General features: G+C 37.7%; 1 protein-coding gene across 5 annotated transcripts in view; it reads left to right on the top strand.

Moving 5' to 3' along the window:
- The window catches only part of Rbp6 (RNA-binding protein 6), a 598,496-nt gene that overhangs the window by 224,567 nt on the left and 356,009 nt on the right, over positions 1-17,920 (top strand). For all 5 annotated transcript variants that reach the window (XM_071701376.1, XM_071701372.1, XM_071701373.1 and 2 more), the window contains exon 3: positions 3,736-3,817. In XM_071701376.1, coding sequence (XP_071557477.1) covers positions 3,736-3,817 — 82 coding nt within the window. The remainder of the gene's footprint in view (positions 1-3,735; positions 3,818-17,920) is intronic.

The raw sequence follows: 17,920 nt of genomic DNA, 5'->3' as shown, positions 1-17,920 counted from the left end.
TGTCTACCAAACAAGTTTAGTATTAATTTTTACTAAACTTTTTGAAAAGTATACAAGTTTTTCGGTTCTTGCTCGAGGGATTATTAGAGGGATTGATATCATAAAATTGGATCTGTCTATTATAGATATAAATTTACAATCACTTTTAAACTATGTTTTCGTGAACATTGAACATAAATGTGATCTATTTCAATCTCTTAAAACCTGAAATATGTACTTTATATTTGTGAAAATGCGTGATATAAACGTGTTACATACGAACAACTGCATTTTACGTTAAGATATATAAAACGTAAGTTTGCAAACTCGGCAGAAACGCAGCATTCTTTTGCCGAAGAAAACTGTGGTTGGCACATTACCAATGCAAAACGCAATACAATGCATGCTACTTCGACAAATTCACCGCTCGTAAACTCCCTTAACTGTAATTTTTTCCTCTATTCCAGATAGAACTTTAAGTTCTATTGTGTCATAAAAAAAGATACAATTGAAAATATTTATATATTATCTACATATTAGAGGAGATATACCACAATTCTTTTATATATATGTTTAAAAATGCGGTTTTGTCTTTCTCTGTTTATTCTATTCGTATACGTATACACTCAGTTAATGAACGAACTGCTGCTATAACAAGTGAACTGCAGTTTAGTTTGCTTTCAACACTATAATAAATTACTGCATTCTTGAGAGAAGAGTTAAAGAAAGTTACAAGTAAACATTCCATTTTCCCCGAGCACTTCTTCATTCGGAGTCGACAACGTATCGCTCCAGCTTCCGTTTGTTGCTATTCGGAACAGGGAAGAATTCTGGGCTGAGTAAGCTAGTCGCGTCATCGGCAAAGGGCCAAGGCACGAGCGGCTATTTTTCGAGCGACTGGAACGGCTCAAACGAGAATGCTAGACGACCGAGGGCCGCGCGTGAAAAATAAGTTGTGCCGGAGAACAATTAAGGAAATGACAAGCCGTAAATTTCGGCGGATCGCGGCCGCGTTTTAAGAGCGTCTTCTCGCGAGAACGACGAAATTGCTTCCATCAATCCGGGAGCCGGGACAAATTACGGAAGAATTGGCAAGCCCGTTTAGCGAGGACAAAAGGTATGGGCGAGGACTCCCCTTTCAATTTAATGATATTTTTGTAGTAAGGTGACGTTAGCGAGTTTAAGAAATTACCAAAGTAAAGTGTTGTGTAAATAAAAAAATATGTTTCAGAAAACCTGCGCTCCTAATGTGTGAATAATATAAAAATATATAAACATTTTAACAGAGAAAATTCTTTAAAAAGGTAATATACTTTTTTCTAATTTAAAAACATTTCCAATATAAGTAGCATTACAATAAATTAAAAATGTTATTACGTACCGAACAAAAAAGTTAGATGTTGGTTTTTTCAAAAATTACGGAAAACAGCAAAAGCGTATAAAAATAAAATAAATTTTTAGATTGGTTATATCACGTTTTTAATATATTTAGAAGAGATAAGAATAACATTTTTTAATCTTCCTCCCATATTTTTCATCTATATTTTTAAATGGAATTTGGGAAAACTATTAAAGAGTCTTTTAGCCTTTTATTTGTGTTTAATACGGATTTCAAATAGGGAGAATGCGATCAATCATTATCCTTTTATTGCTCTTCACATGCGAATTTCCAAGATTTGAACAGTACCTTCAAAGGTTTCGTTTTTTCGTTCTCTAAAAAAAAGTTCTTTGAATTAAATGCAAATTACAAATCCATTAAGAAGCAGTTCAACGACACGCTTCAATAATGCCCGTTTTTATTAACAAAATCTTATTTCCGAGAGGGATAATGGCGTAATAAACGGTGACGTCAATGTCTCTAGTCTAGCCTAATTGTCTTTTAAATGTTTCGTCATGAAACGAACATTAGTCGGCGTGGGGTTGATAACAGGTTCTCGCTGTATCGCCTCCTTAAGAATTCCGACTTGGTACCACTAATTAACAGTGGAGGGGCCGGATGTAATTTATGCACGGAGCTCGTTACCAAACAGGTGGTGCCCGGCGGCTAATGACCTGGAGATACCAATAATTCATTGATTAATGCCGTGCGCTGAATTTGCAAGTCTAGTTATCTCGCATTTTCCGCGCCCCAGCAATAACAATTATCAAACACTCCAAGCTTTCCACGATTGCAACAGTCACTCTCTCGCTCGCATTTCGCATGGAAAATACAAGCAATAATCAAGATTCATATTGCCTATTTAATAGGCAACTGTTCTTTCCAATTCAATATTTTTCTTTTTTTTATTTGAATGGTATATTTATATTGCATTTTTATTAATAAATATGCAATTTTATAACTTTTTAAATTTCGACATTTAACATAATTTTAACTTAGGATTTTAATTATAATTCTGCGAATTAAAGAGTTGTTATTAATTAAAAAGAATTATATAAAGAATATATAAAGTTTTATATAAAGAATAATGGTAATATAAAATAAATTTTGTTTCAAATTTTAAGTCATTGAGAATGTGCTAATTAGTCATTGAAAAGGCAAAAATTTACACATTTATTTTCGTACATTGGCATATCCTAAAATCGTGTTGAGGATTTATTGAGGCTCATCGGCTATTGCACAGACAAGTAACCGCCGAACGTTACGAAGTCTTTAAAGTAGACTGGATGAAACAGCGTATAATTAGATAAGGTGTAAGACGTATTTGGAGCGCGGCCATGCTGGCCTACCGCCAGTGTTCAGCTTTTCGGTATAAACCTACGAAAAGGGTCAAGGGGGTGTCCCTGGTGGAGAGAAGCGACGAGGCTCTACATTGGTTACATCGGTCGCATTGATCGTAAGGCACGTGCGCGATTGGATAATTTCTCGGTCAACTAAAAAGTAAAAAGGGAACAGACATTGGGTGTAATTTTTTTGTTCCTTTTTGTCGTTCACTATGTAGAAGAAGATATCAATATTTCCTCTGTTTGAGAACCATATTTCTATCTGCAGATTTGTCTTCGTAACGCATGTTTTTATGATACATATGTATCTCTTTTATTATGCTTTTATTTGAATAATTCATTTCACGAAGTTTTTTCTAATAAGAAAATTATAAAAGTTGGTTAGAATAAAGGATAAAAATAAAAGCATCTATTAAATCTATATTTGTTATTAGTTATATAATTCTGATTTAATTTGTATCATTCTTTTATTTTTAACGCACATTTTACGAAACTAATTTTATAACTATTCGCATTAACAGGAAATGGTCGTTGGACAAACTCGTCATAGCAGGTGCACAATGTGTAGAATTAGCTACCATCAAAGCTAGGTCGTGTTAAGCTAAAGCTTTACTTTGGACGCACGCACCGCGTTTATCAGGCTACGAGGATTACGCTCCGAAGTGTCGACTCGCGTTGTTATCTACTAATTCCAATTAGCGTCAGTGATCTTCTGTGTTACCTTCAGCTCTAACTTTGGTTGACAGATGCCTGGGCGAAGGGATAATTTGGATTTCCGTCGCGATGCTACATTTTGTCAGACATATAGTATATTTGCGTAAAAGGACATTTTCATAAAGAAATGGCAAATGTGCATTGCAATAAAAACAACGTTGCTCAACACTTTTTTGAGTGAGAATGATATAATACGATGTTTTTTTTTTTAATACGATAAGAGAATATTTTAACAGCGTTCAGTCTCATATAGTCGTTGAAAACATTTATATAATAATTTCTCATTGTGCAAGAAATAATCAAATTGTTTTATTGTTTCAGAGAGCCTTAGGGAGTATTTCACCAAGTATGGAGACATCACAGAGGTTATGGTTATGAAAGATCCCACCACGCGACGATCAAGGTAAGTAATGTATATATGTATTTGCATACATATCGCATAAAATGGAGATTTACTATTTTTATTTTATTTTATTTTCTCTTTATCAACTTTGACGGATTTTTTATTATTTCTATTTTTTGATTGTTTGCCTGAGGATTGAAAGATTTTATGTTTCTTGAAAGTATCGGTATCTTGCAAGTTTATGTCTATTAGAAAATATGTCAGGTACATCTTCATACGTGAATAATCTGGTATGAATTCAAATGTCCTCGTAAAAATTCATAACATCACAGCCACGTGTCAGTCTTCCGGAAATTTTTGTTAGATTCATTTTGGTCGTTAAGCGCAGAAAACGCAAATATGATTGACGTGTCAAGGTTGGTATTTCGGTAAAAATAAGTATACCGATCGGTATAGCCCATAAATCTGATTTTTATACTTTTTAGTCTTGCTTTGTTCTTTCAACTTTATTCACAAAAGAAATGGAAGTAAATTATAACAAATCATAATTATAGTAATAAGGGAAGCTAATAATACAAAGTTGTAACAAAATTAGTAATATTTCTAAGCTGTGATGAGATAATAACAGTCAAGCTTATGCAATGCAGATTATTTTTAATAATATAATAATCGTTATAATATTTATTAAATAATAATAATAATAATAATAATAGTAATAAAAGTGTAATAAATAATTTTTTTGAAAGAAATGTCGTTAAAGCGAAATTATGAGCCCTGCAAAAGGTTATATAAAATAACTAACGTGTTGGGAGATGCTTACGGTAACGTTTTTGATACTCACTGCAAAATTAATTCACTGCGCTGTTCACATCACGAGGACTAATGCGCAGTATAATGTAATGATATATAGCGTGCTGTGAAAATCGAGTTTCGGGTCGAGTGTCGCTGTTAAGCAGAAAACAGAGTAACACCGAAGCGGATGGTAAATGCCAGAGCGCACCAGCATCAGAGTAATTACCGGTTTTTAAGTGGAGGAAACGAGGGGCGAGTCCGACGACGAGGGTCGAAAGAAGAGGGACTGGTGGGAGGGTCGAAGGGGTGCGTCCAGCCGCTATATACAGTGTACCTTGGTGTGAAAGGGGAGCGCGTGCGTCTTATCGCCCATCGAATGTAAAGCCGATATTTTATTATTATAAGATCGATGGAGACAACAGAGCGTGACTTGTCAATGCATAGCTGTGAGTACGCAATTATCGGAACGCAATGTAAACGTGTTTTAAACGTATATGTAAATAATGAAGTCCTGCCTTATGATTGTTTGGTATGATTTTTTTCAGTATCTTCTTTTTTATTGCTTCAATCTTGATTTCCATTTAGATATGAATGAATTGGTTTAGGGGAACACGCGCGCGTAAAAATTTGCTTATATATTTATGTATACTTCAGAAATAATACATCAGATAATATTTCAGAAATATAGCAGAAAAAGTTATCATGAGTGTAGAATAGTTATAAATAAAATTACAAATATTAGTTAGATAGAAGATCGTTTTACATCATTCTTAAAAAGTTCTATCTCTTGTAATGTGTATAACTATACATATTACAAAAGATAGAAGTTTAATAATCATTAAAATGTAAATCAAGATGTAATCATTAGAATGTAAATCTAAAAAATAACACGTAAAGATTATTTTCCTCTTAATTATATACATTTTACGTCTAATTAAACTCTCTTTTGAAATACATTTTTCTGTTCGTAACTTTGACTTGTAAATTTTTTATCTACGTATAATCTTTTTTTTCTGTAGAACTTTCACACTTCTTTCTTTCTTTTTATATATAGCTATTCTAACTATATTTTACCTATTCAATCTTTTTAATACTAAATTCTATGAATTTCATAGTGTGTACCTCCTATTATGTATTCAAGTCTTTAATATCCGCCATTATCAACACTGAAGTCTTTACATTATAAAAGCGCGCCGTCAAAACGTTTGTGCAGCGATAATCGCAGTCGAATTGTCGCTGTTTAAATTGCCGTCTCTGGCGCTTATGCGCCGGTTACCTCCCGTGCCGTGCATTTCTCCGTCTAATTAATTGGCCAGAAACTTTCGGGCCGTGCCCGCCAACCTTCTCTAATTATTCGTTCCTTTCATTCCCGCGGGAGGAGCGGGAGGGGGTAGGGAGGTCAGGACACGGAGGAGAGAAGGAACTGCTGGACAACAAAACGAAACAGGGGACAACTTACTTCCGTCGAGTTACAAAGCACAAGCAACAGCCGGGCCTATTCGCACCAGCTTATTAAGCGAAAATAAAGCCCGCAAAATCAAAGAGCATTTCCCGCACCCTTTCGGCTCCTCGCATTTATTCGCGACTTTCTTTCTCCCTCCCTTTTCCTCTTAATCTTTGCGACTCTGCTCCCTTCTAGTCTCTTCTTTCTTCCGTGTCCTGGATAGTTTGAAGTCCGCTGACAATTAAGAGTTTTGTTCTTTACTCCTTCCACCGACGAGCTCGTTATGAACACGTCGAGCTGGATAAATCCGTTTCATCGTTGGAAGGACCGAAGGTCGAGATTATACATGTTCGGATATTAGCAGACTTTTTAGTCAGAGATAGAGAATATTATACATACGATAATTAACGGAGATAGCTGTTCTTGTACTAACAATAAAGGTTGAATCATCAAATACAGAGAATCTCTTTAATTTTTAATTAGATTACCTACTTAGCTAAAGAACATTAAGAATGCAAATAATATTTTACCAGCGAAATCAGTCTACGTTGCGAAATTCGTGAGCTTCACGAGTTATCGTTGCAGATTAATCGAAATGTGCCGTCGATAGATTTAAATTTTTTTTGCCGTGATATAACGGGATATTTCTCGGGTAGGTGGAGATCGTTTAAGGGTTGGGCGCAACGGAGACGGAGACGGCGAGCGGAGGAGACCGAATGGAGAGATAGAAGGGACCGTCCGGGAACTGGAGCGGTTGAATCCCTCAGCGCCACGTCGTAGCTCATATCTGCCGCAAGGGGACGCGGATCCTGTATGCAGGGGTTGAGGCATGGGGTTACTCTGCGGGTTGTAAATTAATGGTTAGCCCGTGGCATGGTGGGGTTCGGCCTAAGGGTTCTGGTTGATCTATGGGCGGCATGTGTGCTAGGTCAAACGGGCCTTGCCCACTGATACGGGAGCGAAAATCTCCCTCTCTCTCTTCCTCTTTCCTTTCACCTCGTTCTGTCTTGCTCTTGCTTTTTGTCATCCGTTTTCTACTGGTCGCGCTGAAGTATAAAATCGATAACACTTTTGATAAAACTGCCTGCAATGGAGCAAGTCTATCGGTGGATATAAGCAAGTGTATTTGAGCGAAAAAATAGATAATTTAAAATACCTGTCTTTGATATTAACGTTGCACGTATTTATGATCGTGAAAATTTAATTTTTAAGCTAATTTATTATTAAAACGATTAATTACATTCTATTTGAGAAAGAAAGATTTTCTGTATTTTCAAGTTATAATTAATGAGATCGATTGTTTTGATTACGGAGTAATTAAATTTGGTTTCACAATAAATTTAATTTTTAATGATTTTAAAATAGAAATTTCTGAACAGTTTTACCTTCTTCTATTTTCAACTCTTGCAATGAAATTGATTATTCTACAATAGCTTTAGAGCATATTTTCTGTCGCTTGGATTCTTAAACGCGCGATTATTGCTCGCTAACTTAACAGCTATTGCATTTACATTAATTTTTATATGCGCTTTTGGAATATAAAAGTAACGCGACGTAGTCGAGTCAATCGCCCTTTTACGAGCTTTCCGAATGGTCGTAATACCAATGAAATTCTGACTGCGATCGATGTATAATAGTGGATATTCGGATGCAGTTAGCTCCGGATACAGTTAGATTCCTATTCTTGCAATTGTGTTTTGAAGAGTCCAATGCAATATGCGTTGGAAAATAAAAAACCTCTTTTTATTTTTCAATTCTCTATTATTGACAATTTTTAACACAACATTTAAACTGCAAACTCGATGGAATTCTATAAACCGCCATCAGAATACTTATTCTTCATGGACAATACATTTACTCTATATTCTGCTTTATCGTTCCGTTGATCTTTTTACTTTGGCCCTAATTTTTTCGTAATGCGATACGTTAGAAATTTTTATGGCGCGTAATATTTAAGAATTTCCTAAATGGATACAGCGTTAATTTAACACGACATTTATTCTTGAAGAATTCGCACTTGTGCAAGGTTGCTTCCAGACTATTAAGATACTTCGATACAACCGTTATTCCTCGTTAAATGAATCGAAATCCTCATTTCTGGCGATTCTGTACTTCTTTTAAGAGAGGCGAGCACGGGCTCTCCTCCCTATCGACAGTCTCATTTCCTGCCTCAAACTTATCAAGACAAATACACTCTGAGCACGCTCCCTCGAACGCCTCTCGCCTCGTTCATCCGTCGGAAAATATCTCTAATGAACAAACTATCCGATTTGAGCCCACGCTGCACCATCTCGACACGTCTTCCCCTCGCTTGTCCTTCTCGCCTCGCGAGGAAGTTGCTGCCTTCGATAACCAATCTCAATTTCGTCACGATATATTTGTTACGCGGCTACGAACTTTCATTGAGACTTTTCACGCTCCCTTTCGATTTCTCGCTTACTTGAACGCTCCGACATGTGTTATAATATACGTGACACAATAAATGTTTGCGTTTCCGATCGAGACTCATACAAATCACACACGAAGATTGTTAACAGATTTTGTCGAAGGTTGAAGCAAGAATTTAAATAGATGTTACGTATTTCTTACTCTGCTATATTCGTCTTGTGATTTCGAAAAGAGGTCTTCACAGAAATGGAGAGAGCTCAACTTCATTTATATATCTCACATTCTTAATAAAATATAAAATTTATTAAGTAATACGAAAAAGAGATGAATTTAAATTGCAAGAAATATTATTTGAATTAAAATCTAAAGTTGGACCGCGCAAAGCGGATATTAATTATGCAAGAATATTAATTATACAATTTGATTTTTCTTATTTTACCTATTTTTTTTTATACTTTAATCCTTAAATATTATAGCAAGGCGTAAAAATTAGGATTGACAGGCTTAATAAGAGATGATTGCGTGTATAGAATGCGAAGGAGACCGAAGATCCGGAAGAGTCCAACGACTATCTTTCCGGCGGGGCAATCTGTTAATTCGATCGTAACTCGTCGTTAAGGGAGAATTTAGTTGGTACTTGCTGGCGGTAATTACACGGGTTTTGCGGCACATGAGGTGGAGCGAGATACGATTCTACGAAAGGCGAGGAAACGAAGAAAACTCTGGAAGAGAAAGGTGGAAGAGACAGGCAGATGCTGGCTGAAGTAGAATTTATTGGGCGATAAGCGCTGTGCAACTTTCTTCCCTTACGATCGTCATTCTTTATCAGCCCACTCGTGGCCGACAGTGGCGTATCGGCGTACCAGGATAGACTAGGTTTTATGAATCGAGATTATTAAGGTCTTTCTTAGATAATAGATCTTCCTCCCCTTCCTTTTCCCGCATGGCCAAATGAAAACGCGTCGTAGAGAACTTCAGGTCCTTCGTCTTTGTGTATCTCGCTGACATATCAGCCGCTAGCGGCACTTAAAATCATTCTTATTCACTGATCGGTGATTTTCGCAAGTCACTTTACCGGAAGGCCAACCCAAGTTTCACGAGAATCTTCATCGAACACATATTTTATTGATGCAATCATCAACTTCGTATTTTAATAATGATAAAACAGATCTATTTCGCATATTAATTTTAAACATTGCTATCGGATTTGTGAAATTCAGAAGAAAGAATGTATATGTATTTTGATAGTTAAGATGGAGGGTTTTGATGGTCTCGTTAATCGCTGCACGCATTGCGACACGCAATAATAATAGTAACGTCTTTCATAAATAGATCTTTCAAATGTTTTCTGGGCGTGCGGTTCGGTCGAAGGTAGTCAGGTCATGCGTACCGATCGTTTCCCGGATGCTATAAGGCGCACTCTGGCTGATAGCCGTGCACATGACCGCGCGCCCGGGATAGACGATAGAGGTCTTGAGTAATTTATCAGGGTGCCTGAAGGGCGTGGGTGGCGATGGGCGCAGGTGATGCGCGCGGCGAGCGCGAAGATCCGTGACCAGCGCCGTGGTGCGAAGTCTTATCTGCTCAGCGGGCGAGCACACGAGGGTGCTCATCTACTCGCCGTTAGTTAGCGATGTTAGCGATCTCAGTTCTCGCTGTGGCACAGAAACGTCACAGCCGCGATATACACGTAGCTCGACCAGCTTGAACCCAATTCCCGTAGTCTGATATAGATACGCTCGTAAAATGATACATTAAACACTTAAGAATCAATCTGTATGAATTATAAATAACGATTATCTTCAATATTGTGGTAGAAAATAACAAAGACTTGTTACACTACTTGTCATAATTATTATCTACAATATCTGTGCAAGTTTTTGCTCGTAACATTCTTATGGAATTTAATTAGTATATTTTCAGAAAGTGTTAAATCTAGAGAAAGAGCATCAGATAGAAAAAAGATATATGTTTCTTATCGTACAAAACAGTAACAAACTTTATGAAATTACATTAAGTATTTAGGTGCTTAATGTACCACATAATAAAGAATCGATTTCTCATTCTATTAAGAAAATGTTCTTGCAATTTAAAAATACAGCTATCTATCTATAATATTAAATGTGCAAATATAATTATTTTAAGTAAAAATATACATATAATTACGGAATAATGGACGAAGTGTTAAAGGCGATCGCGATAGCGGCAAAGTATATCAGGGTATCCTTTAGGAGAAGGGGTTACGGGAGGGGAAGGCGCGAAATGTGGAGGATGCGGAGGTGGGTTAATGTGAGTCCGCGTAAGGACACCCGCTGCGCCCTGCGGGAGTTAACGCGGGAATCGCGTGTTTCCTCTATGAAGCACGGAACGCTGGAGAACGTAAGGAAGAAAGACAGCTAGAATGAAGAGAAATAAGATACAGAGAGAGAAAGAGAGAAGCATGACTATGGATTTTTCGCGATTATTTTTCTGTTTATGTTCATCGGAAGGAATGAATCTGTCGATGATGCGATGACATGTGGCGATTGTTCCGAGTTTTTACCTTACCAATACTTGAATGCCAGCGAAAGAAATTTAATTACAATAGAAGTACTGAACACACATAACAATAATTACATTTGGACATTATGTCAATTCTTGTAATTTTATAAAGATCCGTTTTAGAAGCTCTGCAAACTGTTTACAGTAAAATTATCAAGTCCTAAATGTAATTATAGTTATTGTTTTATGGATGAAATCGTTATTTTTATCGAAAGACCTAAATTAACACAAAGATTTTCATCTTCTACGGCAATTTTTGTCCAATTCAAATTATTATGTTTACTATGTATGCTTCGAGTACATGTAACGCAGATATCGCGTCGTCATGCATTTCAGGAATCCACGTTATGATACGTCAATAATCGCGGCGATATCCACGCTTTACGTCGCTCTGTCGCGAGACATGAGAAGAACACTTTTATGGACACACCTTACATCGTTTCGGCTGCTCGAGCCGGCGCTTTTATGGCGCGCGCTCTCTGTAATGCTTCAGCATTACGCGACGCGGATACCTTACAACGCCGTGAAGTAAACTCTTATATTACGGCAGAGAACGGTCGGCGCTACGGTGCGGTAACGGTGATTTGTTTTCCGCTTGACAACTTTTGAGCACTCGTGCAGTAACGACCACAGTTTCCGCATCCGTATCACGGACGGCCGCCGTGGCCGTCGTCGGCATAACGCCATAAACGCGGACCATAAGCTCGCGGCTGAGAAAGGAGCGTAAATATAAAATCACGCGTTGTCATTGTGATATCACGAATATAAAAGTCTCCATTAACAGGCGATAATGCTCGTTAATGGAGACTCTTCACTTCAATGACGTATTCCGCGGATATGATAAAAGCTAATCAAGTCATACGCGCGCGGCGCGGTGAATATCTCGTTTCTGGATTTCACCGAAATTTAAATTACGAATATAACTCTCCGTTGGCAGAAATGTAGAAGCGATTAAAATTATCCCGATTCGATATATATCTCATTTTCTTCGAAATTACCCCTGAAGATGATTTACGTATAAGCGACACTTTGTGCGCGAGGACCCGATATTTTCGTGCGAAGTTTCAGTTCGAGATCGCAATCGCCTCGTGAGTGTTTGCGCGTCGACACCTGTGACCGCGTTCCGTTGGTGCACGGTTGCATCGTATAATTTCTATTTAGGCGCGTGATATTAATAAGCGTTGGAGAGAAGGAGAGTGAAACTGCGTCCCGAAAGCGTGGACGCTGCGCGATTTTAGGTGGGAGAACGAGTTAGTCTACAAAAATTTTCTGCTGCTGACGTGCCGCGATTTATTAACATCTGACCGTATGGCCGCGAAATTCCGCGCTCGCGAAAAGCCATGGCACGTGTCGCGACGCATCGCGACGTGTCGCGTCGCGTCGCGTCGCGCCGCGTCGTTGTTACGCGACTTGGCGTCGGTTTGTGTGAATGCAGCCAGCGACGTCATTAAGCAAATCACGTGGACCGATCCGTCTGGGATTTAATGGTTGTTTGCTGGTCCCAAACGTGCCAGACTGCGTCCCTTCTGTTCTGTATCTATCTTGTATTTGTGTTAATTTTGTAGCTACGAGCCAAAAATTGATACGTCAAAACATCAATCTTTCAGAAGGTGAAATTTAAGCTTTGTCGTCAATAGGCAGACACGTAATTTCAGATTTAATAACATTTTAAAACTTGTAGATAATTTCAGTATGACTTTGACTGTTACACGGTTCGTACGTGTTCGTAGATATGGCTTGCGACGTTTCTATTTTCACGCGACACTGTTCTCATATTTTGTCTCGAGACGCACAAGATATGTGAGCCTTTTTAATTAGTTTTATTTTGATCTAGTTTTAACGTAATGAACTTTATCTTTTTGACTATCGCGAGATTATTATTTTTGTAAACCGTTGACTTTTTTAGCTTTGCGTTGGCATGATGTAGTCAGGGCACGACGTCAACGACGTAATTGATTTCTATATGCGGTTTTGGCGGATGGATTGCGTGAAGCTCACTTGAGAAGGGTCGGAACTCGGCCGAAACGTTGTGCAATTTATGAATAATATATTAATTTGGCCAGTTGGGTCGAACTAAAACGACTTTTGATTTTAAAACTTATTGTTAGAAGATCAAAATTTAACTCTTCATGAAAGAATCGAGACTATAGAAAGACCTACAAGCACGATTATATATCTTGAAAATAACTTATTAAAAACTAGAAAAGAGTAAAGAGACTAATTGAAGAATAAATACTTTATTCTTATAGCGTAATAAATAAAAAATACTTTTATTTTTTATTATTACAAAATTATTTTATATTTTGAATCTTTTTGCCGATTTTTTCAACACGAAAAACATGATTTTACTGTCATAAAGATTAAAAACACAAGTAACTAGACTCATACAACGAAAAGTTCTTTTCTGAAAAACAAACATATCGAAAGATAAAATCTTATCAAGATGTAACAAGAAACAATAGCGATCAAACTCCGTAAACATTCTGAAAGATTTGACCGATTCATATATAAAATTTGAACGCTTTCCGCGGATGATTGAAAGAGCCGCGTGATTCTTAATCGTGAGATTGTTTTTATTTGCTATTGTATGAAATATTTTTATATTTGCTATGGATAACGACGTCGCGCACGATTAATGCTGTGCGATATCGAGGAAAACGACTGACAGTCCGCCGTTTGTGCGGCCGCATCCGTGCTGATAGCGTATCTCGAATAGCGTTCCCTGGGCACGTTGCACGCGCGATGAAGACGATGCACGACGTCAAGATTACACTTAAGACACAACCGACGTATCTTGCGCAGCGATCTCTCGATTACCTCCCTCCGTTCAGGAACTTTCCTCTTGTTTTATCCTAATTCTTCCTTATCGTTTCGTCATACAGCGTTTGGTACCGACGTTTTATTTGCACAACCTTTCTTCTCAATGCCCATATTTATTTTGTGAGACAAGCCAATAAAACGCAAACGTTAAAGCTTTTAAAATAGCTCTTAGGAAGTATTTTATTATGTTTATCGTTTTGGTCTGATGAATAGTTAGTTTATGTAGTCCTCGTAAAGAAATTCAATAAACAAACGCTGTAACGACGTCAAAATTATAATGCAAAAAAAATTGTCTGAAAACACTTCATTTTATATCGATATAATAGTTTGAGTAATTTTGTAAAGCTACTTATTGATTTGTAATAAAATGATTTTCTCGCGCAATCTCAATGTAATTAAACACGACTGTGTTTTTATCTTAATTTTTCATTGCACGCGAACTAAAAACGCGATGTAAGATCATTTTCAGTTACTTCCTAATTGTTTATTCAGCAAAATAATCATCAACAAATTTTAGAATTTCGACCTGTCTGAGTTGACCGGCAGTGACGCTTTAGATGAAACACTATGAAGCACAATTCAACGGTTTTAATTGCGATCGATCCAAAAGCGGGACACGCTAGACATCGGCTGGTCTAATCGTCGCATACGATAGTGCATACGCGGCCAAACCATTATTGTCCCGGAGAAAGGGGTAGAGGGAGGATTACATTCTCTGCAGTACTATATGCTAACCGAGCCGAACAAACCATATTGTATCTCACTGTCATTTGTTAAACGTAAGTGAAACCACGTAATGGATGTAAATTTGTTATTGGATAACGTAGTTTAATTACTTTTCACGGTGCGATAATCGATTGTGAAATTGCTTCTCTCTAGTTTCTTTCGTTATTCAATAAAATTCTATATTAAATTACACTATATTAAACGGCTTATAATTCTGTTTTCTTTTTTTTTTGTAGGAAAGATTTGGAAAAAGAAGATCTATATTGAGTTGAAATATACAATAACATAAAGCAAATAACTTTTATGCGGAAGTTGTCTTGAAAATGTGTCAAAAAATAACTTCCGTGCCGAAGTTGTGTAAAATAGTAAGAGTTATCTCTTCAAACACATAGATGTCTTCAGATATCAGTATAGGACGTGGTACGGTCGGCTTGGTTGGTGGCTATACGAATGGTACTCCATCCTTCACTCTGGCGTTTGCAAACTAACTCGCGCAGTGCATTCTGACCGTGTCGGTGTGCGTGTGCGAGCTCGCATGTGGGACGGATTGCTGCTGACCCGTTGTTAAGTTAGTTCGCCGTGCTTCGTGTCGCTGTCGGGGGAATAGTTCTGCTAATTAAATTGGCGCCGCGCGATTGGCGTGAGGACGGCGAAAAATAGTGGTACGTTCCGCGGGGCGACGTTGTCACGGCAGTGGGTCACGGGGAAAACTACCGATGGACAGCCGTTGGCAAACTCTCGAATTTATCCTCGTTTAAACCGTATCCTTAGATTTTGGACAACGTTAAGGGCACCATAATTCATTAGTTATTCTATACTCGTAGTTAGATCTTGATTCCAACGATTGCCAAATGCAGTTTCCATGTATCGTTAATTAATACGTTAAATTATTATTAAACTGACATTTATTTATATCGAATTCACTTAGAAACTGAGATTTAAAGCGATTTTGTGCGATATTTAGCAGAATATTTTGTAGCAATGAAGTTGTAAGAGATTTCAAGAGATTCTCGCATAATGCGTGAAAAGTAATTAGTGTAGAGGTTTTCTAAAATATCAATATACACAGATTGAATTAATTCTTAAAGTCTGTATGTTGCATGCCTGTATTACATAATAAATCGAATGCTAGAGATGGTTTTGAGATTAGATTTAATCTCTTTTTACGATTAAATAAAGTAATGCAAAATGATTTTTCTACTTAAGAAAGAATGGATTCTTTCTGATATTTTTGTTTACTTTACGCGTTCTTTCGTCGTCAACTCGTTTAAGTTCATTTCGCAAAGATTGGACGGAAGCTCGGAGTATGCTTGTTCAATATAAGCTCGTTCTTAACTTGACAACCGGATTCAGAAAAAGCTTGACTTTTCCCTCTGAAGTCCCAAAGGAATCGAAAGAAAAAGATGTTTGTCGACCACGATATTTTTGTCGTACCGCGCATTCGTTTTGTATTGGCGTATCGACTCTGCGACTCGAATGAAAACTTCGAGCATGCTTATTCAATTTGAGTCCGTCTTTAATTCGATAAGTGGATCAGGGCGCGTTTGATTTTCCCGAACTTACGAGGAGAGAAAAATGTCGACGCGCGCAGTTCTCCTATTTTTCTTCATTATTTTGATCGCGCGTTTTCGATCCACTTCATTCTTTCGGAAATCGAGTAAAAACTTTGGCACTGCGTTCGCTTCATTAATTTAAGTTCGTCACTAATTCAATAATTCGATGTAGAAATGTACCTGATTTCTCGTTTCTTAAGTTCTTACGAAGAAAGATATTGATATGGGAGATTTTCATTATTCTTGATTACTTCGATTTACAATTGATTTTATTCTTAACGAATGATATGATACAGCCCGAACATTATTACCAATTATTTTATAAATCATGCTGATTTCAGAAAATAAATTGTTTTGAGTATTACTTAAAATAAAATTAGAATAACACTTTATGCAATTCGCCAAGCACTTCGGTTTCGATAAATTTTTGTTTGTATTTTATTTCCAACATAAATCTCTCATATGCGAAATCGACCGAATGTAGATCATAAATTCGCAACATTCGGGGGCGCAACATTGTTTTCGCGGGCACCAGTTTGAAAAAGGAGAACAGCGTTCGCGGAGTTCGTAGCGGGGGTAAAAAGTAGCACGAGAACGAACGAGCGTTTCATTACACGGGGCGGAAGGAGCAGCGGACGGAAGAGAGGGGCGGAAACGACGAGGGGGTTGCAATGGAGGCTGGGAACGACGCGGTTGGTTACCGCGCGTAAACGCACGCTGCGCACAATTACAGTAACTAATCGCATTGTTTTCGTAGCTACGACGCGGCGTAATACGTCATAACATTCGATCCAACCCCCGGCCAACCCTTGATCCTTGGCTCGTCCCCTCAGGACTCCGTTGACTCACTCTCTCCTCTCTCCTCTCTCCTCTCTCCTCTCTCCTCTCTCTCTCTCTCTCTCTCTCTTTCTCTGACGCGCTTGAAAATTGCCGACCTACGTAATATATATATCCAGGAAAGTAACAGATTCATGCATGTTTACGTGCATCACGTTTGTTTGTAGAAATCCGCAAGAGTTGAACGCACCCGTTGCATACATCATCATTTTTATTCTCTAACACGACGTGAGAGAGTTGCCAATTTCTACAAATAATTGTGAAAATAATTCAGTTTCGTTAAATGGTAGAATTAGCAGAACTGATTGCATAACCGTACATAAGAAAAAGTGTCATGATATGTATGTATCTAATTACATTGGCATGCGTATATCGCAGTTAAAATTGTTATAGAGATAACAAATGCAGGAAAGAGAGAAATACATTATATTGAAAATATAAACAAAAATCAGTGATTCATTTGCATCAAGATATCTCGATACCGCGAGCAAATTGCAGTCTGAAATTCACGCTGCACCTACAATATATGAAAAATGTAATGCAAATTCTAAATTAATTTCCAATAAAAAACTCGTTAGCCAGATGTCCTAGGGAGATCGAGGGAGCTGTACGAACAAACGATTTCGAGCGTGTGAGAGCGCGCACCAGTTTTAGTATTTTGTCCCTTTCCTTCATTTTTTTTTTGCCAATTCGCCCGCGCTATCCCTCGCTATACCACCTTGAATTTACGGCGAAATTGTTAAACGACGTTTGAAAAATTCGTGGCACATACCATTGCCTGGTTTTCCCCAGTTCTCCTATGATCGTCGAATTTATATCCTCCACTTCCGCCGGGTAGGAATGCGAGTAGAGCCGTGTAGGAGAAGGAAAGGGATGAGAAAGCACGTTAGCGTTACAAACCATTGCATGCTTGTAAACGGATCACGATTTTGAACAGAGCATGGGTGCCTCGAAAAATGTTCCGAATCTCGACAATACGTTTTGTAGCTTATAATTACGGTGACTGCTTACCGTTTAATAACAAATGAGCAAATGTGTTAATATTTTCTTCAAACTGAGATT

Source organism: Temnothorax nylanderi, unplaced genomic scaffold (assembly GCF_030848795.1).
Source record: "Temnothorax nylanderi isolate EJ_2023f unplaced genomic scaffold, tnyl_v1.0 TNYL_tig0025_pilon, whole genome shotgun sequence".
NCBI classification, from domain to species: Eukaryota; Metazoa; Arthropoda; class Insecta; order Hymenoptera; family Formicidae; genus Temnothorax; species Temnothorax nylanderi.
The sequence above is the reverse complement of the archived record's forward strand: the minus strand, read 5'-3'. Positions and strand labels throughout refer to the sequence as shown.